This window comes from Convolutriloba macropyga, chromosome 7 (genome assembly GCF_964194025.1).
Source record: "Convolutriloba macropyga chromosome 7, txConMacr16.3, whole genome shotgun sequence".
Lineage (NCBI taxonomy): Eukaryota > Metazoa > Xenacoelomorpha > Acoela > Convolutidae > Convolutriloba > Convolutriloba macropyga.
Window position 1 is genome coordinate 20,253,131 of NC_134474.1, and position 27,715 is coordinate 20,280,845.

At 38.9% G+C, this 27,715-nt stretch overlaps 2 protein-coding genes across 2 annotated transcripts in view; both read left to right on the forward strand.

Moving 5' to 3' along the window:
• LOC142342974 (uncharacterized) overlaps positions 1–6,514 on the forward strand; it is a 6,913-nt gene extending 399 nt beyond the window's left edge. Inside the window, exons 2-3 of the mRNA XM_075394655.1 lie at positions 2,770–6,187; positions 6,249–6,514. Of these exons, the coding sequence (XP_075250770.1) occupies positions 2,923–6,187; positions 6,249–6,514 (3,531 nt within the window). The 5' untranslated portion in view covers positions 2,770–2,922. The remainder of the gene's footprint in view (positions 1–2,769; positions 6,188–6,248) is intronic.
• Positions 6,515–15,748: 9,234 nt separating this feature from the next.
• LOC142342975 (E3 ubiquitin-protein ligase rnf213-alpha-like) overlaps positions 15,749–27,715 on the forward strand; it is a 235,819-nt gene continuing 223,852 nt past the window's right edge. Inside the window, exon 1 of the mRNA XM_075394657.1 lies at positions 15,749–17,816. Within this exon, the coding sequence (XP_075250772.1) occupies positions 16,983–17,816 (834 nt within the window). The 5' untranslated portion in view covers positions 15,749–16,982. The remainder of the gene's footprint in view (positions 17,817–27,715) is intronic.

Here is a 27,715-nt window from a genome sequence, read left to right on the forward strand (position 1 = left end):
TGAGGAACAGATAGAAAAACCCAAAAATTATTTTTTGGGAATCCCAAAAAACCCATAAAATGCACAAGTATTTTTCAAAAATTTGTGTATGAACGATACGATAGCCTACAAAGCAAACAACTCAGTGGAGTAAAAATTGATGCTTTAGATTGCCGAGATATGCCAATATTAAGAAAGCGAGTCAAGACGAACAGCGAAATCAAACAACAACAACAACAAACATTAATTACATCAAAAAATTTATGTCCGTTTTAAAAAACGAAATTTAATAACACAGTCAAAGTAGCGTCAAATCAAACAAAAATTAAACAAAAAAACTTATAAATTACCAAAAAATATATGGGACCAGTCCATAAATGGGTTTGGTAACAAATAGACAAAAAATACAAAAACAGTAAAGTTGAAAAGTTCGCTTATTTTTTTTTAAACAATTAACTTCAAAGTAATGAAAAGCATTAGAAATCAAGTAAAATATCCCTAAGCTTTACGATTACCAATGCTTCTATAGAAGGGCATTAGAACCATCCCTTATTCATTTTTTTAAGCGGCTAAAAGAATAACAAAAAAAATTAACAAACAAAAATTCAATTGAAACTTGCCAGAAAACGCTGTCAAAACCGTCAAGCCATATTTTGGCCCTCAAAAAATGTTCAATTGCGCCTTCTTCAAGCAGCGACAATGTAGTATGTGGCAATTCATGAGTGAGACTAGGTAACAAGTAGACAAAAAAGCGAAGGGAAAAGTATGTAATAGTTTTGATTTTTTTTTCGAAATAAAATTGCATCCAAAGTCATGAAAGACATTAATTACAAAAGAACTATTTATTTAGGGTCATTTATTCATCCAGAAGAAGCCCTCGAGACCTGATGTTATCCAAAATATTTCTTGCGTCTTCAATAAGAACGTCAAATATGAAAAAAAATCAAATTAATTTACTTTTTTTGTGAAAAACCTGTGTCGAAGCCAGTGAGGTCATAACAAATTCTTTTTAAAAAAATTTTAGGACAGCAATCGCTTTTGACACGTTCCCTTGACACCCATAATGTCATATTAGACCTGTTATTAACTAACGAGATTAGGTAACAAAAAGAAAAATAAAAAACAAAATTGCGAAGTTAATTTTTTTTTAGTTTTGAAAAACGATTGTTTTCAAAATCATGAAAGCAATCAGCTATATACTAATATCAGAATAATGTCTCATCTATTCGTCCAAGAAAAACCAATGAAACCTATCCATATACACGAAATTTCAGAGGACCGAAGCGACAAAATGAAAATGACAGTTAAAGACAAAATTAAAAAATTCAATTAATTTCTTCAAGAAAGAGGTGTCGAGGCCGTTAAAACGATAATCTGTATCATTCAAGATTTTATTTTGTTCTATTGTGCCTTATTTGGAACGCTAATAATGTGATACGAGAACTGTCAATGATGTGATAATGTGACAAAACTAGAAAATGTGAAAAATTGGCAAATATCTAACAACAAAAAAAATCTGAAATCTAGTAGTATCAAACCCAGAAAACAATAACTTCAGGCTTAAAACCACAACCGAGACTGAACTTTAAATCAGTAGAATGAAGAAGCTTTCTTTCTTTGCTCACACTAAGCTAGAAGTTGAACAAATTAAGAAAAAAAATTGAGGAAAAGTTAATTAAGCCATTATTTATTTAAAAATCAATTTTTTCTAAAAGTCCAAAAAGGACCATAAACATTCAAGTAAAAAAATAAATGCATTAGCTTGGAGCTGCTTAGGAAGCCATTTGGGCCTATCACTCCTGAGCTTTGATTTGATATGTTCTGTTCTTTATTATTAAAAAAAGGTCTTTTTTTCAAAAAAAGACCGACTGATTACAATCCGATTTCTTTTTTGGATTGTAACAGTCCAAGATTGGCCCAAAATTAGCCCTGCTAATGCCTATTGTGCACTAGGACAATTGATATTTCGAGTGTTGTAGATATAGATAATTTGTTAGTTGAAAACTCAAAAATAAAATCAGCATTTTTGATAATCAACGAGTAAAGTTAGCAAAAAACGGCGAAGTTTTAATTACAGAGCACTCTCAGCGGACGCAGAAGCATGAATAGCCCCCCTTTGAGTCTACAAAGGTTGTGTGAGTGTTTTTTGGGAGTGTACTGCCGGCTTTTTAATCAAAATGGACTAAAATAGCTTATTTCGTGCTGTTTTTGATGAAAAAGGCTGAATTTTGAAAAATTTATCCAGAATTTTTGACCACAAAAATTTAATCAAAACAATCAACAATGCTTGTTTGTCTTTAAAAATAAAATCAACAAAACTATTCTTAAAAATTTTAACAAATTTTAGAAAAATTGGCGAAAATTTAGGCAAAAATTCCGGAAAATGTGAATAAAAACAACGTAAATTCACTAATTTTCTCAGAAGTTTAAACCTCGATAACTCCCTGTAGAAAACGAAAATTAGAAAAATCTTTTTAATACCATATTCTACGCTGGACGAGCTTTCTGATGATACCAGTCTCAACTCTCTACGATGAATATATCGATCGGCGAAAATTAACGGAACAAAAAAAACCATATGAGTATATAGTTCCTCCCCTCTCAAGAGGGTCGGAACAACAAGAGTAATAATTTCACAATCAAACGAAACAAACTACTTTCTGCAGGTGAAAACTTTATGATCAAAATGTTGTGAGATTTGTGCCGATTTTTTTGCTGATTTCTCGGGAGTTCTGTTGAATGAAGTTTTATGTCGCTTATTTGTTAAAAACCACTTTAAATTTTTTGTAGAACCTGGAATTAGTGTTGAGCACGATCCACCGAAACATCAATCCACCTGCTCAGTGCCACTTCTAAAAGTCTGTAGAGCACTTGACTGCGATGATGTCATGACTGACGCCAACATAATCTCTTTCAACTGATATAGCCAGTCTCAGAAATGTGATGTCTTTCGCCGTCAATCGATCAGACAGTCAACCAGAACTCGAAACGGACTGTTCGCCTAGGTCTTCGAATCCCATAAACGTAGACTCGGAAAGTGCTGTATCGGCTCAAGAGAGCAATAATTTTGGAGACGAAGATGAGAATTTGACATCAGCGCGAATCCAGGAACAATCGGATTCAGAAGACGATGAAATAATTCTTCCCGCAACCATCGAGCAGGGAACAACGGTTTCTTTTGCTAGTGTGCTGACGCAGCCTGAAAAATGCAGTATGGAATCAGAATTCCGGCAGGATCAATCAGTAAGAAACAGGTACCCAATTCCACCTAATGGTAGCCAAAATGTCGTGTCAAGCATGCAAGCAGCCCCGTTTGACAACTTCGGTAAAAGAATTAAAGCTGCCGATGATCGTGAAAATATTTGCATACCAGATAAAGCAAGTTCACATGAATCTTTCCTTCAGAGCCTCGATGACGCTGGAGCTAATCCGGGATCTATACGTTCCGCAAAACAGACAACAGAAGAAGGATTCAAAACGGATCAGCCAATTTGTCCACCACCAGAAGAGTCCAAAAGTAGTCAAACAGATTCTGGTAAGCCAACCGCAGCACCTAGGAATCTGATCAAACACAAATTAACTCCCATTGACCAGTATCATGAGCAAATGATTGTAAATCCACTGACAAATCAGGGCGGCGAAAAAAGTTTGAAGGCAGCAGACATTAGCCAAGTTAAGGAGTACAGAACTCCTGAATCGGCCGCAGCAGATACACATGACTCTCTGACATATGCAGCCTCAATTGCCATAGGTAGTTTGGAAGCCTTTGGATCCGGCCGAAACCAGGAAGGAGGTGCGCCCACTGCTGCGCCAAGGAAACTGCCAAGGAAAAGTCTTTCATCAAGTCATATTAATGAAGTCAACGAAACATTGGCGGTCACCACGGTGGCCGCGCCCTCTGATCACGACGCCTACCCTGACGTCAATGCAAACAACACACAATTGATGGCAGAAGCAGGCAAAGAACCTCATGGTTTTTGCTCCGGTTCTGCACTATCTGCTGAGATGGACAATGAAAAAACAAGTACAAGACTTTTTGACACCGCAGAACAAACAAACAAAAGCGAAAATGTATCACAACCTATTTTCCCGGAAACTTTTTCGGATCAAACATCAGTTGCTGCATCGGTTGTATCAGAGAAAAACCTCCACAACGAAACGCGTGTGGACAACTGTAGAACAGACTCTAACTCAAGCACAGAGACCACTGTCAACGCCGTCCAATCGGATTCAAAAACGACCAACTGTCAGATGTTTGAGCAAGAGTGCTCTCTTAGTCCACACTACAGCTATCATCAGTCGGAAGAAACGGCAGATTTTTCATTGAGTTCCCACGCCTCAGAAGTTTATATTAAGAACCAACTTAATGCTACTTCAAATAAACCAATTGCAGCGCCGAGGAAAATAACGAGAAATGACTCCAAGCAGAGTAGAAGAAATCAACAGATATTGCACAACTCAGAAGTTACCGATTTTTTCCTTAACAATAGCAGTGACTGTGAAAAAGTTGGTAAGCTGTCAGAAAATCAGCACCTCACAGAAAATGAGACAGGATTAGAAGCGAAACAATCAAGCTTTTCGGTGCCTGAAAAGTTAGAGCCAGCTTTGGGTCAGGATTCACTATACGCAGCTCAATTGACTGACTCAAAATGTTTCACAGTTACTTCATCTGACCAGTCAAATGATAAAAAATTTGAGAGTACCGTCGGAAAAAATTCAGAAAATTCCACTGCAAAGAAAAGAAAATCTGCAATGGGTCGTAAAACAGATGCTCCGTTAGAAGATTGTGAATTGAATTTAGTTCGTCAATCAGCGCCAGAGGGCTTGGTTAATGCAGCGGCAATTAAAGTAGATAACGATAACTTGAAGAGACCGCAAAGCGAAGCGTTTCAACCAGCAAATTCAAAGATATCAAATCATCCAACACCTGTCGATCTTAACAGCAGTTCGGTTCAAGCTTACAGTCAACAACATTCCGAAAAAATAGCTAAGCCTTCTTCTGATGAAGCATTTGAAGAGACGAGTACAGGTCAAAGCGGAAGTGGCTCAGAAATATCGAAAACAATTTTGGAACCGCCGGCTGCTTTCCTTCACAAGATGGCTGGAGAAAATTCAGAGACAGCTAACTTGGAAAGATCTGCATCAGGAAGCCCAGAGAATGTGGAAAGTTCTGGTAATATTTCTGCTGATTGTATGTGCACTGACGTGGAGGATAAACTTCAATTTGACCAAGACTCAATTGAAACTAGAACTGATTCGCACACCATTGACAACGGCGGCGCTGGTGAGAACTTTTTTGAAGCTGCAGAACCGGAACCTCTTTTACCCGAATTTTTGAAATCAAATGTTGGCGACGATTCACATCAAGAAGCTCAAAGATACTCAAGTCTCTTATCAAAACATACCTTTGAGCAATCATATACGAAGTGTTCGAGTCCAACTGGAACAGATGAGACAATTAATAAACCAAATTCTGGTTCAAACACACAGCAAGCCACAACTAACAATGAAAGCCGACAATCTGTCAAAGATCATGAATTGGGCCATCAGCGCCCGGGCAACCAAATGTGCTTGGGCCCCAGTAGCCCGGGGTGCTCGACTGCTGGGGATCTTAATTTAACAGCAGAACCAATCTTCCAAAACTCTGGTACGGTTTCACCAGTTTGTCCAGTACCTGTGGTCTCCAAAAAAAGCCGCAGAAATGTTAACAAACAACGTCACTTAACATCAAGGCACTTAACAAACAACGAACAATATCCCAATAGTCACTGTGATCAAACAGAAATAGACATATCAATAACCCAAGATAGTGATGGCCATTCAAAAACAGTGCACGCTGACAAATCGAAAGAAAAGAAAGCAGCGAATTCTGGAGAAATTTTTCACCCCGATCACGATAACTCTGATATTAGGAAGAACCATTTAAACGTCGACCCCCACCAGGAACGCGAGCTTAATATAATTGGTCAAGTAAATGTTGCGACAGAATGCCGTCTATATGCACATAACAAACTCTCGAAGAGACGTCAACAAGAAATGCTCGATCAAAAAAATACAAGTTTATCAAATCAGCCAGTACCTGCTGATCTTGATAACGATTCAACGCAAACGTTTCGTCACCAAAATTCCGGAAAAGCAGTCACGCCTTCTTTTGATGAACCACATGAAAGGAGGAGTACACATCCTGATGAACCACATGAAAGGAGGAGTACACATCCTGATGAACCACATGAAAGGAGGAGTACACATCCTGATGAACCACATGAAAGGAGGAGTACACATCCTGATGAGCTACATGAAAAGAGGAGTACACATCCTGATGAACAACATGAAAGGAGGAGTGCACATCCTGATGAACCACGTGAAAAGAGGAGTACACATCCTGATGAACCACATAAAAGGAGGAGCACACATCCTGATGAACCACATGAAAGGAGGAGTACACATCCTGATGAACAACATGAAAGGAGGAGTACACATCCTGATGAACCACATGAAAGGAGGAGTACACATCCTGATGAACCACATGAAATGAGGAGTACACATCCTGATGAACCACATGAAAGGAGGAGTACACATCCTGATGAACCACATGAAAGGAGGAGTACACATCCTGATGAACCACATGAAAGGAGGAGTACACATCCTGATGAACCACATGAAAGGAGGAGTACACATCCTGATGAACCACATGAAAGGAGGAGTACACATCCTGATGAACCACATGAAAAGAAGAGTACACATCCTGATGAACCACATGAAAGGAGGAGTACACATCCTGATGAACCACATGAAAGGAAGAGTACACATCCTGATGAACCACATGAAAAGAGGAGTACACATCCTGATGAACCACATGAAAGTAAGAGTACACATCCTGATGAACCACATGAAAGAAGGAGTACACATCCTGATGAACCACATGAAAGGAGGAGTACACATCCTGATGAACCACATGAAAGGAGGAGTACACATCCTGATGAACCACATGAAAAGAAGAGTACACATCGTGATGAACCACATGAAAGGAGGAGTACATATCCTGATGAACCACATGAAAGGAGGAAAACACATCCTGATGAACCACATCAAAAGAAGAGTACACATCCTGATGAACCACATGAAAGGCGGAGTACACATCCTGATGAACCACATGAAAGGAGGAGTACACATCCTGATGAACCACATGAAAAGAGGAGTACACATCCTGATGAACCACATGAAAGGAGGAGTACATATCCTCATGAATCACATGAAAAGAGGAGTACACATCTTGATGAACCACGTGAAAGGAGGAGTACTCATCCTGATGAACCACATGAAAGGAGGAGTACACAACCTGATGAACAACATGAAAGGAGGAGTACACATCCTGATGAACCACATGAAAGGAGGAGTACACATCCTGATGAACCACATGAAAAGAGGAGTACACTTCCTGATGAACCACATGAAAGGAGGAGTACACATCCTGATGAACTACATGAAAAGAGGAGTACACATCCTGATGAACCACATGAAAGGAGGAGTACACATCCTGATGAACCACATGAAAGGAGGAGTACACATCCTGATGAACAACATGAAAGGAGGAGTACACATCTTGATGAACCACATGAAAGGAGGAGTACACAACCTGATGAACCACATGAAAGAAGGAGTATACATCCTGATGAACCACAAGAAAGGAGGAGTACACATCCTGATGAACCACATGAAAGGAGGAGTACACATCCTGATGAACCACATGAAAGGAGGAGTACACATCCTGATGAACCACATGAAAAGAAGAGTACACATCCTGATGAACCACATGAAAGGAGGAGTACATATCCTGATGAACCACATGAAAGGAGGAGTACACATCCTGATGAACCACATGAAAAGAAGAGTACACATCCTGATGAACCACATGAAAGGCAGAGTACACATCCTGATGAACCACATGAAAGGAGGAGTACACATCCTGATGAATCACATGAAAAAAGGAGTACACATCCTGATGAACCACATGAAAGGAGGAGTACATATCCTCATGAACCACATGAAAAGAGGAGTACACATCCGGATGAACCACGTGAAAGGAGGAGTACTCATCCTGATGAACCACATGAAAGGAGGAGTACACAACCTGATGAACAACATGAAAGGAGGAGTACACATCCTGATGAACCACATGAAAGGAGGAGTACACATCCTGATGAACCACATGAAAGGCAGAGTACACATCCTGATGAACCACATGAAAGGAGGAGTACACATCCTGATGAACTACATGAAAAGAGGAGTACACATCCGGATGAACCACATGAAAGGAGGAGTACACATCCTGATGAACCACATGAAAAGAGGAGTACACATCCTGATGAACAACATGAAAGGAGGAGTACACATCCTGATGAACCACATGAAAGGAGGAGTACACATCCTGATGAACCACATGAAAAGAGGAGTACACATCCTGATGAACCACATGAAAAAGGAGTACACATCCTGATGAACCACATGAAATGAGGAATACACATCCTGATGAACCACATGAAAGGAGGAGTACACATCCTGATGAACCACATGAAAGGAGGAGTACACATCCTGATGAACCACATGAAAGGAGGATTACACATCCTGATGAACCACATGAAAGGAGGAGTACACATCCTGATGAACCACATGAAAGGAGGAGTACACATCTTGATGAACCACATGAAAGGAGGAGTACACAACCTGATGAACCACATGAAAGGAGGAGTACACATCCTGATGAACCACATGGAAAGAGGAGTACACATCCTGATGAACCACATGAAAGGAGGAGTACACATCCTGATGAACCACATGAAAGTAGGAGTACACATCCTGATAAACCACATGAAAGGAGGAGTACACATCCTAGCCGAGCGGAGCCAGAAATAGCTGGAAATAGAACAACTTTGGATCTGTCGGCTGCGTTAACTGACAATATGTTTGGAAGGAGTTCAAAAACAGTTCACGTTTATGAGTCCCAGCAAAAAAGTTCTAGTGATAACAATAATCAAAAGCACTATTACTTGGAACAAAGCTATGCTAATTCTGCTCGTGCGAACAAATATAATGCAAAAAATTTAGCGCAGACAGCTTTCCCAGCAAATTCTGGCTATCATTTTCAACAAAAAAGCCCACGACCTTCCTCAACTCAGCTTGTAGCAAAAACCGCAAAAGCAGACCAGATTGGTAACCCTAAGCATTTTTCAGATTCAGGTCATCGCGCAGAACGAATGACAGTATCACTTTGGTCCTGGCAGATATGGGTCAATGCCAGCAACAAATTGATTACAAAAAATTTTACGACACCTTTCTTTGGAGTAGCTGTTCGGTTGTTGAAACCAAACTCAGTCGCAAATCCAGCCGATGATAATATATTCTGGGGGAAGAAAGTTACAGTTGCCGACAAAGAAAGGTTTTTAGTTGTAGTTGAATCAGATAAGATGGAGTTTTCCGGTGAATGTTTTCAGTACGCCTTTTGTGTATCTGAGACAACAAATTTCAGTGATATCGGAAGAGGAAAGGTTAAGTTCTACAGTACCGCATTCACTACTCGCGCTGTCGGTCAAAACGAATTTGTACATGACATTGAAGAACTACCGTTCAAAACCATTCGAGGTCCGCACCATTTTTCAGCACCATTGCCAACAACTATGGAACCGAATGATGCTTATAACAGCACCTTAATTCTGAATGCTCCCCCTGCTCAGAGCCATATAGTTAGCTTACAGGTGTTTGTCAACTCAAAGCCCCCTGGGATACCCGACGATCAATCGTTTTCAGTCTGTATCATGACTAGTAATCGTAACCGAATAGTTGTTGGCTCACTTCTCTACTCAGATGATAAATTTTGCTTGATTGGTTTCCCAGATTTCAACTCTGCCCAGGAATCAAAATACTTCTATTTCGCAATTGCAGGAGATTATCAAATAGCGGAAGTTAATGACAGCAAAGACGGTTATCGAACTTTGAAACGCCAAGACTTATACAGTGGAAGCAATTTGGACGGAGTGATTGAGTGGTCGGGTGGTCCTCAACCAAATCAGAGTCCCTGGTATGATCCTAGAAGTTATTTTCCAAAAAGGTCCACCTCTGAAGATGCCTCCTTGCTAAAAAAGCAAAGAGGAGCTCTCGCTATTGAGTACTTTTGTACAGTTCGTGTAATGAACTTTATCACGCGGTTCAACTTCGATGCACAGTATGCGAAACTGTTAAAATTGTCAGCAGCAAGTGCAAGAAATCCTGCAACTTTGTCCTATTTATACAGCGATAGCAAAACAATCACAAACTCTTTGACAAAAAGCTTAGCTAGTGTAGTAAAAGCGATGTCTACACAGAAAGACAAATTCGGGGCTGCTCTATTTGTTTTGTTATTTTTAGGTACTGACCGAAATGTGAAGTCGGTTCATTTAGATGTTGTAACTGCGTTTCTCACGAGTTTAGCACTTGAGTCCGAAGATGATGCTCAAAATCTCAAGAACTACATTCAGTCGGTGAGTAAGTACCTCTCCATAGACCCCGCATTGGAAGCATGCAGCCAAATATTGACCCAGTTTGCAGTCAAGCGAGAGGCACCATTGGCTATAGAGTGGATGACAATTTTCGCGGGAAAAGTTGAGTCTTTATTCGGGAGAATGCGTCCAAGCCTTTCAAGCGATGCCCTAGTTTATTACCCGACAGAATGTCACACCTCAACAGAGACTAAGCTTCTGACGCTTTATTGGGTGAAAGACTGGGGAGATCCGACAAATGTTTTAAACTTGAATCTCCAAGTTGCAGACTATATGCATGCAATCAACTGGAAATTAAAAAGAGAGACGAATGAAGTACATTCGTCCTACATTGGAAACCTAGCACCTCACCTGTTACAAAAGGTAAAAAGTATAAAAAGGAATGAAGCGCTACATTTTCTTTCCGGGTTAAGCTCTTTGGTCTCTGAATTGAAATTCAGAAATTCAAATACACTCGTAGCACAAGAAACTACTACGTCACTTTTGCTCTTCGTCTGTGCTTCTATCGATGCTGTGGCCTGGAGAGTTCCACCTGAGCAACTTGCCCACTTTTTAGACTCTAATTTCGAAGCAAACCTTGTTGACACCACAAAACGTGAGATTGACAAAATGTTTAATAAATGGAACGAAAGTGAAGTTCGGGAAAACTCACTTCTGTTTTGCGCACAACTGATCTCGCAAAATTTTGATCCTGATAATCACGAGTCGATGGCATACCTGTGGCTTAGCAGGTATCAAGGTCAAATGAAGAAGTACGTTGCGACAAAAGTTTCACAGGAGAAGAGAGATGGCGACCTCACTCATCTTTTCCACCAAGTAAAAGCAAAGCACCCTTCCCGAAATTGGTCCCAACTGGAAGAAATTTTAATGAGTTTGAACGACATCGAGACAATTAAATCTTTCCTTTACAGGTCTTCCGGTGTTCGTCAAAAAACTTAGCAAGAGGAATGACCCACTACCCGAATGGAAGTTGTCCCAATACAATGGGGATCCTCTACAGTGGCACGAATGGTATGGTCAATTCAAAAGCGCAATTGACTCTCAGTCCCTAACTGATGATGTAAAATTGACATACCTTAAGACCCTCGTAACAGGTAAAGCTAAAACAGCTATAGCTGAGTTTGCCTACTGCGGCGCAATGTACAAAGACGCACTGAGGACCTTGGAACGTAAATTTGGCCAACCACAGGCGGTCGTAAGTGCACATTTAGACAAACTCAACAGCTTTCCACCATTGAAGATGCACAATAGTGATAACATCATTAATTACTCGGGGTGCATTTCAAGTCTTGTCGGGGTATTTAAATCGCTGTCATACGATTCGGATTTAAAGAGTGCTGCGCTTCTCAACACCGCCGTACAGAAGCTACCACCCAATATGAAGGAGTCATGGTCACTCTTCACGGTCAAAAAGCATTGGGTGAAACCTACTCTTCTTGATTTCAACGATTGGTTAATAGAGAAGGCCGAAGCGCACGATTTAATGAAGACTACCGCACCTAAAGCAAGGACTGAGGATACCAACAACTCAGTAACCAGATCAAAAGTTGCTTCAAAGGCATTTGCTGCAAATACGCAACAGAAGAGTAACCTTAAGCCGCAACAGAGGTCTCCGTCAACATCATTCTCTAGTTGCATTGTATGCAAAGGCAGCCACCGGTTGTGGGAATGCCGTGTCTTTAAGGAAAAGACCCCCACGCAGAGAGCCAAGGTCGTGGCTGAGGCAAAGCTCTGTTTCTCTTGTTTGCGTGATAAACACATGTTTAGGCAATGCCCAAGTCCCCGTAAATGTAGGAAAGATGGTTGCAACAGCTCCCATAACACCTTACTTCATGGAGCTGAAAGGGTTTTTCCAGCTAAACCCTCAACAAACAACAACATCGATACTTCGAAGTCGAACGCAGGTACAAGTAGGCCATCTACGGGTCAACAGCAACCAAGCAAAACAACCACTTTGTCTTCCGTGACCGATGTTAAAGGCCTCCTTCAGGTCACGGAACTGAAGCTTACTAATTCTTCTGGTACCAATACTACGGTGTTGGTTTTATGCGATACCGCTTGCAGTAACTCTTGGGTGTCCGATAGTCTCGCAGCCAGACTCGGTTTGCAGGGTACCGCATTAAAACTGACCGTCAAGGGTATAAACACGGAAGAACTCATAGACACAAAGGTGGTTCAATTGACTGTGACACCTCATAAAGACCAAGACTTCGAAGCGTTCACTGTGCGTCCCTACGTGAGAGAAACATTAAACGTAGGTTCTGACATCATTGACGTCAAGTCCATGCAAGAAACTTACCCACATTTGGCAGTTCTAGATCCAGTAAAATATAGCTATGGAGAAATTGAGATGATACTTGGACAGGATGTCTACCATGCCATCCGCCCGTTAGAGTATTTTTCAGCCGACGAAAAGTACTCACCGTTCGCTGTCCGCTTGCCCATAGGTTGGGTTTTAAGTGGCCCACTCCCGTCAAGTTCAAGTTTAGTCTCGGTGTGTTTCAAAGCCAATATTGAACAGGATTTTGAATTAGCTTGTCAGGTTAAATCTTGGTATGATATGGAATCGTACGGCGCGTTCAAGCAAGTTGACCCACGATCCGCAGCGGATGCTCGCGCGCAGGAAATACTTGAAACAACAACCTTCCATAACGGCCAAAGATACGATGTCGGTATGTTATGGGCTGATGACAACACCCAGCTCCCGAATAACTACTTTTCGTCACTGGTACAGCTCAAGTCCCTCGAAAAACAGCTATCGAGAGATACATCATTGAAAGAAACTTATGCTAATACCATCCGTGAAGACTTGGAAAAAGGTTACTTGATTACAGTCCCTGATGCTCACAAGGTAGAGCAGCGGTCGGATAGAGAGTGGTACCTACCACACCATCCCGTAATCAATCCGAACAAACCGGGAAAAGTGCGTAGGGTATTAAATGGTGCAGCAAAGTTCCACGGTACTTCTTTGAATAAATCTTTGCTCACTGGCCCCGACCTCCTCCAAAACCTAATCCATGTACTACTTAGGTTCCGTCAACATCAATTTGCCGTGTCCGCAGATATCGAGGGTATGTTCCTCCAAGTGGGTGTCCCTGATTGGGACCAGCCATCACTGCGTTTTTTGTGGCGGGAGGACCCCACAACAAATGTTGTAGTGTATCAATACACGCGCCATATATTCGGGGCTAAAGACTCGCCCACATGCGCTAACTATGCACTGCAACGCACGGCCCGAGACAATGTTAATCAGTACCCGGAAGCAACCAAAGCCGTCCTAGAAAACTTCTACATGGACGATTACTTGGATTCGGTGGAGTCACCTGAGAGGGCTCTCAAAAGATCGAAGGAGTTGGTACAACTTCTCCATCTAGGTGGGTTCAAGCTTACTAAGTTCGTAAGCAATGTACCAAATCTGGCTGATAGAATTGATGGGTCAACTCAGTCTACCGAACCAAAAGTAATTGCCTCATCTAAGGAGGATTCTTCGCACGTGCTTGGGTTGAAATGGGATCACAACAATGATACTCTAGTTGTGAGTCGGGGTACCTCCAGTACAGTAACTAAGTCTTTAACACAACGCTTGGTATTGAGCCTAGTGTCTAAGGTGTTCGATCCCATCGGCCTAGTGGCACCATTCACTGTTGGTGCCCGATTGTTACTGAAGGACATCTGGCGTGTCAGCGGGCAGCATTGGGATGAAGAATTACCAAAAGACACTGTTGAAAGGTTCCTCGAATGGAGTGTAGAACTACCCAAGCTTGCCGCAATCACTATACCAAGGAGCTACTTTTCCGGAAACTTTGAACACCTGGAACTACACATGTTTGGCGATAGTTCACAAGAAGTTTTCAGTGCCGTTGCATTTCTCCGAGCTCGAGTAACTACTTCGAGTGGGCCCCAAACGGAGCTTGCGTTTGTCCTGGGTAAAGCTCGCGTAGCACCTATGAAGGTCATGACTGTTCCAAAGCTGGAATTACAGGCAGCGCTACTGGCCGCTCGATTGAAACAAGATATCTGTCGAGCTCTCACAGTAAAAGTCAACAGGGTTTTCATGTGGACCGACAGCACTACTGTCTTGCAATGGCTTAACTCTGCAACCAAGCACCCAATATTTATTGCAAACCGTGTTTGCGAGATTTTAGAACACACTAGCGTTGACGAATGGAACCACGTTGCCTCAAGCGATAATCCAGCAGATGCCGGTACTCGTGGTATGTCCGCTGAGGTTTTGCAATCAAGTAGCTGGGTGAGGGGTCCAGATTTCTTAAGAACCAAGGAATTCCCGTTCGAACCAAGCATCGAAGTAGTTAAAAACATCAAACTTGGTATAGTAACTAAGGAAACTGACGAAACCAATACATCATTGGCCGCATCCGTAACCAAGTCAACTAAGGAACCGCCCCCGCAACTAATTCCCTTCGATAAGTACAGTTCTTTTCAGAAGTTGCTACGGATAACAGCGTACGCACTCCGCTTGTTACCTTCTCACGAATGTTACCGTAACGTCGATGGTAGCATCATAGAGCCCACGGAGCTTGACGAAGCCGAGCGTCATCTCCAGTATCTTGTGCAAGGGGAGTCATTCAATGCAGAGAGAAAAGATCTTCTCGAAAACAAACCCGTTAAACGGAGTAGCCGTATTGCCCCGTTTTCTCCCTTTATTGGGCCAAATCGTCTAATCCGATCGGCAGGCCGCATCAAGCGGTTGGTCGAAGTTGACTTTGATGTAAAACATCCTATCGTCCTGGACGCACGCCATGCATTTGTAAAGTTGTTCCTCAGGCACACGCACGTTAAACATCATCATCAGGGTATTGATTACCTGCGGGCAAAAGTACAAGAACGTTATACCATCCTTAAATTACGTTCCTCACTACGTTCCATTAAATCTAGCTGCCTTACGTGCAGGATGTTCCGCGCTGCCACTATTCAACCCATCATGGCTGATCTCCCAGTAGAAAGACTTGCATACCAGTCTCCTCCCTTCACGAACACCGGGGTCGACTACTTCGGCCCGTTTTACGTTACTGTACGTAGGACTACCGAGAAGAGGTGGGGTTTCCTCTTCACATGCTTAACTACTCGTGCCGTTCATGTCGAAATCGTTCCTTCCATGGACGCCAGTTCGTGTGTAATGGGAGTGGAGCGGTTCGTCTCCCGTCGAGGTACACCAGCCATTATTTGGTCAGACAATGGCACTAACTTTGTTGGCGCGGAAAAAGAACTACGCCAGAACATCGAAAAGTGGAACACCATCAACATCGCTGTAGAACTTGCCCACAAAGGCATCAAGTGGAGGTTCAACCCGCCCAGTGCGCCACACCAAGGTGGCATCTGGGAGAGGCTAGTACGTAGTTTCAAGCGCGTACTTTACACAATCCTTGGAACACGTCGCCTCACGGATGAGGTTTTAAGTACCACTTTTTGTCTGGTCGAACATGCACTTAATTCACGTCCGCTAACGCCCGTAAGCGCCGACCCGTCCGACCTAGGAGCATTAACACCTAATCACTTTCTCCTCGGTAACCAAGCACGTAGTCTCCCGTCCATCATTGGCGTAGATGAGTTTGATCACCGTAAACGTTACGCCCGCGCGCAGTCTTACGCTAACGCTATTTGGTCTCGTTGGATCAAAGAATACGTACCGGCGCTGAACCGACGTTCCAAGTGGCAGACGCCTGCCGAGCATCACCTTAAGACCGGTGATTTGGTTTGGGTAGTTGAAGAGACCAACCCAAGGGGTTGCTACCCCACTGCTCGGATCACTGAACTTCGTTACGGTTCCGACAGCGTCGCACGCTCCGCCGTATTGCGCACGTCCTCCGGATCGCTCGTTCGCCCGCTTGTAAAATTAGTACCGATTCTCCCAACATCTTCTTCTGGGCCGGAGGATGTTACTGAGTAAAACGAGTAATATACCAAAATGCGTCATTTTTCTTGGCCAATCAGAATCGAGTATTTAAATACGCATAGAAATCGTTCCAATTTACCTACAAAGCTCGGAAAAAGTGCAATTAACATAATTTCAAGTAAATCTAATCATAAGACCTATCAAATAAGACATGATTCGGCTCAATATTTTTCGGCTTTTTGAATTCATTGGTACAAAATGGTGACTGGCATTGAACTAATGCGTTATTAGACAAAATACCGGCCAAATGAGCATCAAAAATTGCCGTCTAAAAAACGACTTGTTGCTATTATCGTACCAATGTTAATACGTTATTGGATTGTACTTTGCTTGCATAGACGTTGCTATACTTATATCGTTTATGAATTGAATCCTAAACGAAAGAGTGGTTTTACACCTTTACAGACGATGCCATAACTGCCGTCACAGAGCTGATACCCCAGCGGAATGACTTGTCTGACTTGCCTAATTTGTTTGAGTGGGAACCCTTCGAGACACTTTGTCGACTTTTTTACGGACCAAGGCAATGTTATTTCAATGAACAGGCACTAGAGCGCATGGTCACCTGTATCAGCTTAATAGTATACGCCATGAAGTCAATTTGTGATCACACCCTAAATGTACATTTATTCAGTCTTCTTCAGCCTTACTCGGACAACCTTTGCAGGGCCCTTAAAAGAGAAATGGGAACTATCAATAATGAAATTCACGAATTTGAGCATTCCCTCTCAAGATATGAAAAAGCATTAGGACAGTTGCGGTCACTTCATCACAGCCTAGAACAAATAGACCAAAATTTGAAAACAGTGGCAAAAGAATTCACTGTCGTCGACATTCCTCTTACTTGCCAAACTGTGAAAGAATGGATGTACTGCGAAATGCGCCAAATTTTCACATTCAATGAAAGAAATGAGCCAGTATTAATGTTCATGCACCAGAGTTTAATCCCAAACAATGTTGACCATGCCTTGAATTTATTACAGAGCGAACTTTTTTCTCAACAACTTCTTGCAACAATACACCTAAACAATGAGAAGGAGCGTAAAATTAGTTTTAATTCATTGTTCGAGCACGCAATTCCCACCTCGGAGAACAGGTTCGCTTCCATCTGCAGCCGACTGATTCGAGGAAGTGTATCTTTTCAAGAGGCACTCGAAATTCTTGAATCAATTGGTAGTCAAAGTATTTCAAGAGAGTTGCGCTTTATTGAAGAGTACTGCCAAAAAAGTTTGAACGAGCAAAGCGAACTGTTCCGTTCTACCCTACTGCAGCGATATCAGAACCTGGAAGATATACGCCTTAAATTCGAGCTGTGCCACGCGGTTGACAAATTGATGACCACTTTAAGCACTGCAGCCGAGAGCGAAGCAAGTTTCGTCGACGTTGATAATGTAAGTCTTTCAGTTTTAATCTGAAAAAAAAATGTTTCCATATTTTTTGTCTTCGAAACTCTAACTCTTGTAAAAGTGATAAAGTAACCCTGATTGGGAAAACGAATTCGAGGACTATTCAAACAATAGGAATCCCTGATTAAATTTATTGAAATCTTGATTAGTTTCCCCATATGGTGTTTCATTTTAAAGAAAGTTGATTTTCACACATTTGAATTGACGAGAAAGAGGAATAAAACTATGACACGAAGGAAATAAAGTTTATGTCAACTGTTGAAAACGAATGAGATGACAATCAAAAAAATTTGATATGGTGAAATTGGTAATTCTCCAAAAATTTCACAAGTTTTTGTTTGCCCTTTATGTAGTATTGCCAATTTAATTATTTCCGCTGCAATTAACGATACAACAGAATCAATATAAAAATTTACCCGTCGAATTTGTGAACACTTTAGAGTTAGTCTAAACTTACGGGAAAGCTTATAATGAGCTACGCTGCTTGAAATGTTTTGAGCAAAAGAATGTATTAATCATAGCCAAAACTGCTGTGTGAAATTTAATACACTAATGACTAGGATCTGGCGGTTGATTCACTGCCGCTATTAAAATGCGTACTCAATGAAAGATACTGAAGCTATCCAGGCTGCTCTTTGAAGCAGCAAGGATGAAACGAATATAGGACTAAAGAAGGATGATTAGTCGGCTCCACGAATGACCTAGGAACTAATCCGGAGCCAGTCAAAAACCTCGTGAACAGAAGTCGTGTTGACTCAAATATAAACAAGCGGGAACCTAGACCTTGCTGCCGAAGCAAATCAGTTCTTCAACACAACCATCGCAAATTAGGACGCTCACATTCTCCTCAATTTTCTCAACCTCTCTCTCTCTCTCTCTGCTCTAAAAGCAAATACTCCTTCAATCCGTTAGGCGGGAATGTTTTGCAGCAATTTTAGCTCTGTTGCTCACAGAATTTTAGGAACCTGGTGGAATTTTTGTGGCTAGTTTTCCAATCAAAAATCCCAAAGGCTACACAGGTTCTATGGTAGGGACACAGTTTTTATCTAATTTTCATTTAAAATCTTTGCTTTTAGTCCTCAGTTCAACTAAAAATAACCAATAATTTACAAAATTTAGTGGGTTTCAACCCCAATTTACGCTATTAAATCAAAATCCAAATAATTTTGACCACAAATTGTCATATTTGACCCAAATTATTGACAAATTGGCCAAGAAATGTCAAAAATTTTGTCAAAATTGCTTCAAATATTTCTCAATTTTGCATTGTTTAATTATGAAATTTACCGGTTTTGGTAAAAATTTGTAATAGTTCACCAAGTTTGGACTAAACAAGCACTGTAATTGCTCACAATTCACCCAAAATTGTCGCATTTTACCCACAATTGAATCAGATTTGGTCGAGTTAATCCAAAACTTGCCAAAAAAAATGAGGAATATTACACAATTTGAGCAAGAAAAACTCAAAAATTGTTCGTTTTGGATACAAATTGGCAGAACAATTCTCAAGATTGGTCTCAATTTCACTATAATTCTCACAATTTAGCCAACAATTTTCAGTTTTGCTTAAATATCCAAACAAACTGACTAAACACTAACGCAAAATTGGCAATCGTCACGTTAGAAGTCAATCATCGCCTGTTTTGAGTTAATATACCAAAAGAAATATAGCAATTTGTTATAAATTAACCACCAAAACACCAAACTCAACAGAAATATCACGATACCTTTGCGCAATCTTCGCAAGTAAACGTTCCTTTTACTGTTACATTGTGAAAATTAGTTTTTTCATTCCTTGTTCTGATTCATATATCCAATTGTTCCTTCTGGGTTATGTATAAACTTGGCTAACAATACACTTGAAAAAAAATAATTTAATTAATCAACTTCTTAGCAAAAAAAGTGTATGAAATATCTGGTAGATGACAAACATATAAAAATTAAGGAAAACTCAGCAGACTGTCGGGTACTCAAATACGTCACCGACGTCGAAAAGTCATATGTGATAATGGAATATTGTATTAAAAGATTAAAAACTGTTGGGCAGGTAAACATATTTAAATTAGAACTTTTGTTCAGTAGACTAAATAAAAGACCCTCTATAAATGGTTTACCATGTACGTAGATTTACCATTTACCTGGCCACCAGCTTCCAATAAATGAGTGAAAGCAACCAAAACCTGAATTTAGTTACCTTGCCGGTTTGCTTTTTTTCTGTATAATTTCTAACTTTATCAATAAATAGTCCTAAAATATTCTGATAGAAGTAACTAAAACGTTCACTATCGCTTCACAGTTTTAAGGCCAATTTTAACCACTTTCTTCTCTTGAAACACTCAAAAACCAACGTTTGGTCACGCACGCAATTTTTTCTAGATAGAAAATCGTCTAACCGAAACTGGCTACAATCATCGAATATAAAGTGTTTATAACTAAACAAAATTTTTTCTCCTTTTTATTGTTTTTAATTTACAGTACTGAAATTAGTGCAAAGCAACTAAAAGTTGCTATTTTGTACGACGATGAAGTTGCAAAATTCAAAAATTACTCGTAAAATAACTATAAGCAATCCTGGATTACTTGTTAAAACACTGCTTTATAACATTGCTTTATAACGGATTTCGATTAATACAAGATTTTGAAAGCCCGGCACACGCCCAATAGTTATATTAAAATTTTACTCACTATTTTTTTCTTATTTTCTTAACGTTTTCTGTTTGAAATTAAACCTCTGAAAAACAAAAAATGCTTTCGATGCACATTGACGCTATTTTCTAAACAAATTACTATCGCACAAGGTCATAACATAAGCAAAGTTACTAGTCATGAAATAAACAAACAAAAGCAATACAAGCGATTTTGAAAAAAAAATCGATAACGTATCGGGAATTATTTGCTGTATAGCACATGTAAAAAACAACATTAAATTCAACAAAGATTTGGAGCAGTCCGTACTCAGTATATGCTTCTTGAAAAAGGACCATTTCTTTAGGCAAATTGTCTAAAGGTTTTTAGAATTCCATATTTAAGTCTGATATTTTCATAGCTTCAATTCCTTTTTCATTATTTTTTTGTTTTTTTCTTTCCTTTAACTATTCTTTTTTTAAAGAAAGAATCTGTACTTCCTAAACAAAAACCTTCATAAACAAAAATGGATTTCATTGTAAGATATCCAGAAATTTTTTTTTAAAAATTTTACAGGTTTAGACCTTAATGAGGACGCAGCATCTTTTCCAAGACTAATTGAGAGAAAAGAATTTTTGTGAGGAATTAGACCAGGAGCAGGGGACGCTCAAAATGCCTATGAAGCACGCTGAAAAACACTATTTGGCTCAGTTCTTAGAGGACAAGCAGCCCAATGCTTCGATTCATTGCCTCCAGCAGAATCATGGGATAATGTTGGGACAGCCCTATTAAAAAGATGCACAGACAAGAAAAAAGTGTAGAAAACGAATTGAGGTAGAAAACATTCGCAGCCAACCATGAAGAAAAAAAGTTATGTACATAGATTAACAAAAGCAGTAGAAAAAGGTGGCCAGACTCGTTCACAAACTCTCAATGGCCAACTAAGTGCATGAATATTTTTGTAAGAGAACCAACTCTTCCGGCACTTAAACAAGAAGTGCACCTGTATTTGATACAAAACACCTCATGTAACATGCGAACAACATAGAAACCATGTGAGCACTAAAAACTTGATTTTTGCGGTTAGTAGTGAATTAACAGTATAAGAACTGCCTACAACCCAAATGAGCCGATAAACAGACAAAAGCACACGTGATGTGGCAAATTTTACAGAAACTCAGATCATACAATTGCGCTTTGCTATGCACACAGAGACTTTATTGAACAAAACACACAGCAACTACAGCAAAGAGATAATTTTAGAGATAGCTATCAAAGCTATAAAACACCTTGTCCAAGAGAAACTAGTTATAATAGGAATCAGAACAAATACAGACAAAACTATAGACCGGGGAATAGTTACTACAACCAGGACAACCGTCGACAATACTCTGCTTGCCCTAGATCTGAGAACAATAAATCGCTCACAAAGTCACAAAGATATGAGTATCGAGGTTGGTTCTATAGCAGAAGATCCAGCGAACCTGGACCCCAGGACTATAGGAATATACAAGGAAACGAAACGAATCCCCATTAAGGTATCGTGAGTTAAGCTGTCCAAGACAGAATCATAGAAGAAGTAGCCGTTCTCATAAGAGTTCTGGAGATAACATTAGAGAAATAAAATCAATCAGAGTTGAATTCAGAGATCATAAAGTTAATTGTATCTTTCTGGACACTCAACAATATGAAATTGATTGAAACTAGACGAGTCTCCGCACAAAAAATAAAAAATAAAATTTCTTATAAACTTGTAAATTCACCGTCAGAGACTGTAACAAACATAAGAGTTTCAAATCACAGACTCTAATCGACACAGGCGCTAAATTTTATCTAATACAAATTGATTTTCTACAGGAACTTCGGACGCTGATTGATGTTAAACTAATTGAGTCTAAACAAAAACCAATTACCGTTAATGGAGAAAGACTAAATTTGTAAGGGTGCATTCATGTTCCCACCTCATTTGACATTGAAGGTAAATATTACACAGATGTAAAAACATGGGTTCAAAAAAATTGTTGCGAATAAAGCAATCTTGGAGTGAACTTTTTGAATTTTGGAACAAATTCAATGGAGTTCACAACTCCAAAAATGAATTTGAAAATTTATCCGAATGTTTCAATAACGCTTTAAAAAAACCAAGCAAAAACTTATCCTTTTTTAAGTAATTATGACAAAGTTGTACTAAACAGACCTTCGTGCAAGCTCCAAAATCTAGTAGAGTTCCAACAATTACACCATCAAACCATCACAATCTTTTTCAAACTAGGAACATCAATCACTTGTGGCATTTGCATACAAGACAACTGCATCTAGACATACGATGTTTTTTGTCTAAGAAAACAAAAAGAATTGCCATTAATGCTTAGTGACCCATGTGATCGTAAAGCAATAACAGAAAAAGGTTCAACTAGATTTACCGCGGAAAAATTTGTCAACAGTCGCAAAAAATACATTGATTGATAATGTCGCCTTCCTAGAAGTCTTAAAGGAAACTGAAACAAATTTCTTCACATCTTTCAGGAGACTGAAAAAGATGAAAATCCCTTCAGACTTTAGAAAATCCAAAAATAGACAAGACATATGTAAAACAATGTTTGAAGAAAAGACGTCACCTCCCAGCACATGTATGACATTCAAAATATAAAGCAAAAACTTTATGTCGAACTTCTACCGAATTGAACCTTAACTACACAAAAACCGTCACGAGCACCACTTTGTCAACAGAAAAACTAAAAATTTTGCTAGAGCAGCTGTGTAAAATAGGGATATTTCAAATAATGGGAGACGACACTGAAATGGGATTATCATTAATTAAATATTTAATCAACCTTCCTAAAGAAAACATCGTGAAACTACTAGACGCCAGATATCTAAATTCAAAAACAGACCTAATTAGATACTCATAGCCTCTAGAGCTAGTAGGATTTTCACTGACTCTATTGAAAGGAAACTATTTCACTAAAAGCTGTCTATGCTCTGCATATAAACAAAGCCCTCTAACTGAGAAAACACAAACATTTGACAACTTCCGTAAAAGGCTCAACACAATACATATTTCACTGTGGTTTATACGGACTTTGCGGATTACCCAACTTTTTCAGTAGGACAATGTCAATCTATTTTACACTCCTAATAAAATCTAGACGAGCCGTAACATATATTGACAACAAAAGCATTCAAGCTCAGACAGCAAAAAAGAAAATAGTTAAAGATTTTAACGCCTGAGAGACCCCTGAGTATCAGCGAGATGTAATGCTAGCCCTAGGTTGTTTAGAATTCTACAGCCTGTACACAAGAAACTTCCATGTAGGTAGTCAGCCATTTTTGGATCTCAAATAAACAAAAACTACTTTTCAGTGGACAGAAGAACATGAAAAAATGTTCAAAGAAATAAAGGATTGTATAAGTTAAGATATTGTCTCAGCAATTCCACACGAAAAGTACCTCTTCCAATTTTTGGAGACGCATCATCAATTGGTGTTGGTTCAATCTTAGTCCAAGAATTTCGAACCCAAAAACGGATGGATTCTTATAATCCTCTTGTTTACACAGAAAGTGAACAAAAAACGAGCACAACAGATAGAGAATTTTGTGGTGTAATTTGTGCTCTACAAACCCATTAGCATTATATAATAGGTTTTTCACATCCAGTGTTTCTATACACAGACCACAAATTCCAATTGTATCTTTGGGGACGTAAAGAAAAATTTTTTCACCAATTTTTCCACTGTCTGCTCGTCTTTTCAAATTTTCAAAACTTCAAAATATTTTTGACAGAAGGCAGAAACGTGGTCTTTTGCAGAAATTTTAAGTAGAATTGTCTCGATAAAAAACTTAGACTAAGATCAACTGAAGAAAAAAATTTCATAAGACATAAAATTTTACCATGAGTCAGGCAAAGAAAAAATATATTTTGTGTTGCATGACAGTGAGAAGGGACAGAAAAACGACTGCTACCCAATTCCGAAAAAAACTATTTAGGGAGTTAAAAAACTTTTTTTGAAAGCGAATATTTTTTCAAACTAACTATTAACCTAGTGCTTGAAATTTTTCAACTTCCGAAATCTCAGAATACTTCCTCAAAGGAAATGTTATAAACAACTACCTTGACAATTTCCATTAAAAAATGTTTGAAGCGAAGAAGTCGACAGTGGAAACTATTCCTCTGATTTATCTTTCGAAGGTGATAATAAATTAGACAAAACAAAAGAACAAATTGAGAAAATTTCTACAATTGAAGGCGGCTCATTATTAAATTCTGTTGAATTGTCAGATTTAGCAATAAATGAAATTGATCTTGAGCAGGAGATTGACGCAAGCAAAACCAAATTTGACAGAATAGCAGGTGTTTGCCTAGCAAAACCAGTTTGTGATAATATCAAAATTTCAGATGGATAAGAGCTCATTGAAGAATTACCTAGTTTTGCAAAAGATATTGGTTTAAATATAACAGCAGTTAGCCAGGAATAATTCAAAGGCCCAGTCATTTTAATTGCAAGACAACCTTTTGAATCAGGAAAAAATATGAGAGAAATGTGAAGTTGCGACAATCCAGATCGATGACAGCAAATTCGAACCAATTTGAACATATATGCCTAGTGGGAAACATTTTATGTTTTAAACAACCAACTGAATATACAAATATTTAGAACATCAATATCTGCTTAACATTATCTTTTTTTCTAAAATTCTTTGAGTTAGCTCAACACACTTCACTCTCTGGGCTCTCGATGGGTTTCTCGCAAATTAGCCATTTTTTTAGACTGCCACAAAATAAACAAAAAACGCAAAGATGTCAAAGAAGCATCACTTGAAAAATGGACAGAAACTGTACGTGTCTTCCTCCAATTCATACGTTAGATCACAGAGGCCGAATATATCCACCTTCAAACGAAAACAAACATTGTTTAGTAGTGATTGAATCCTTCCATACATTACCTTCAATTTTATCGAGTTAGTTTCATCAACATCAGCATATGAAACAATATCAGCACTAGAGAAGTTTATCTTTAAATTTGGTATCCCGCAATATTTTTTGTATGAAAATGAATCAATTTTTATGAACAATGAGTTCACATGTTGGACTCTTGAACTAGAAATTACGCGTGCACCTAGAGGAGCGTATTTTACCTGGACCAAAGGAAAAATTGAGACAGTTTTTGAACAAGCTAATCGTAATTGGAGTGAGTTGTGACTAAAAATTGCGGTTCGCTCGCAACACAACAGCAAACACCAGTACAGGGTTAACACCCTACTAGATTGTCTATAGTCAGGAGCCTTAAACTCCGTTTCCTTTAAAGATAGGATTACTATAATCCTCAGACCTAATTTTGTGGTTCAGAAGTTTGCAAAGATTACAACTCCTCAAACATTCAGAACAAATTAGCGAGAACGATCAGTTAGATAAACTTCTAAAGCCAAAAACAAGTAGACATTTTTTTGCTCATGAAAATTTATTTAATCAAAATTAGAAAACTGTCTAGAACAGAAGCCTCTAAGTTAACTGAAAAGTGTATCAAAACAGAAACAAATATAAACTGGGTAAGCGTTTAGACATGCGATAGCTAGTTTTATTCAAAAATCACTCGTTCGAAGACGGAAAATCCAAGAAAAAACTTGAGCTGAGGACAAGACTTTGCTAAGTATCGAAAAAATTGACAAATGTAAATTAAGAAATAGAACGTGTTTCAAACAGAAAATTTAAAAAAGTTGCCCATAGAAATTACTCGATTGAGTATTTCCCACTTGGAAATGCAATTTCACAATTAAATGTAGATTGTGGATTAGGAAAGAAATACTTTCAACCATTCTTGAAAATTCTAAAGACAAAACGAACTCAAAAAACCTAATAAAACAAGTGAAAAATTTTCCTTTCAACATCGTTTCACTGAAAACGATTTATTCCAATTTACAACTTTACACGTAGCTCGGATAATATGCAGCTTGATAGTGGATATGACTTAAAGCTTGAAGACAATAAATGCATAATAACATAACCAGATAACGGATTTCAGGAAGGTTTATCAACTACTTTTTTGACAATACACAAAAACCTGATAAACCTAGTTGTAGTAGAACTAGAACTCTACCTCATAACCCAAAACACGTATTCAAACTGCAGATCCACCTGACATTAGATTCAACCCCGTTAGAATTCCACCCCGTGTATAGTAAGCCGAAGCAAATACAATGTTTTTGGATAATCAACGTTTATCTCCATCAGATCCTCGAATTTCTGGACTATTGAAAAAATTACTACTCGCTGTCAAGCGGGACTTACTTAAATCTTATTTTTTGTCATCTCTTTAGCGGGTTGAAATTCTCGGAAAATTAACTCCAAAAGACTTTCTGACTTTCTAACTCCAGACTTTCTGACACTAAAAAAACCAAAAACTGTCAATCACGGCAATAAAGTTATCATGAAAAACAATGATTTTTTTATAAATCTTCAACTATTTCGATTGTCCTTATTTTTGTGTCTTTTAGTAGACCATAAGACTTTCCCGCTGTCAGTTTTTCATTTCCAATTTTCAAACATTGACAAAAATTTTGACAGAAAGCAGAAAATTAGCCTTTTGCAGAAATTCTAAGTAGAAATGACTTAGACAAACACCAAATGAAGAACAAAAAATTTTTATAATACATAGAATTTTACCATGAGTCAGGCAACGAAAAAATAAATTTCTTGTTGCATGACAGTGCGAAGGGACAGAAAAACGACTGCTACCCCATTCCGAAAAAACACTATTTTAGGAGTTAAAAATTGACTTTTGAAAGCGAACATTTTTTTTCAAACAAACTATTATCTTACTGATTGAATTTTTTTTAACTTCCAACATCTCAGAATAATTCCTCAGAGGAAAGGTTATAAACTACTACCCTGACTGTTTCCAATAAAAAAATCAGTTTAAGCGATCAAGTAGACAATGAAAACTATTCCTCAGAATTGTCTCTCGAAGGTGATGATAAATTAGACAAAGCAAAAGAACAAAATGAAAAAGTTTCTACAATTGAAGGCGTCTCCTTGTTAAATTCGGTTGAATTGTCAGATTTAGCGAAAAATTTAATGAATCTTGAGCAGGAGATTGAAGAAAGCAAAACAAATTTTGACGGAATAGCAGGTGTTTGCCTAGCAAAACCAATTTGTGAGAACTTCGAAATTTCAGATGGATAAGAGCTCATTGAAGAATTACCTAGTTTTGCAAAAGATATTGGTCTAAATATAACAGCAGTTAGCCAGGTGAAAAATTTTC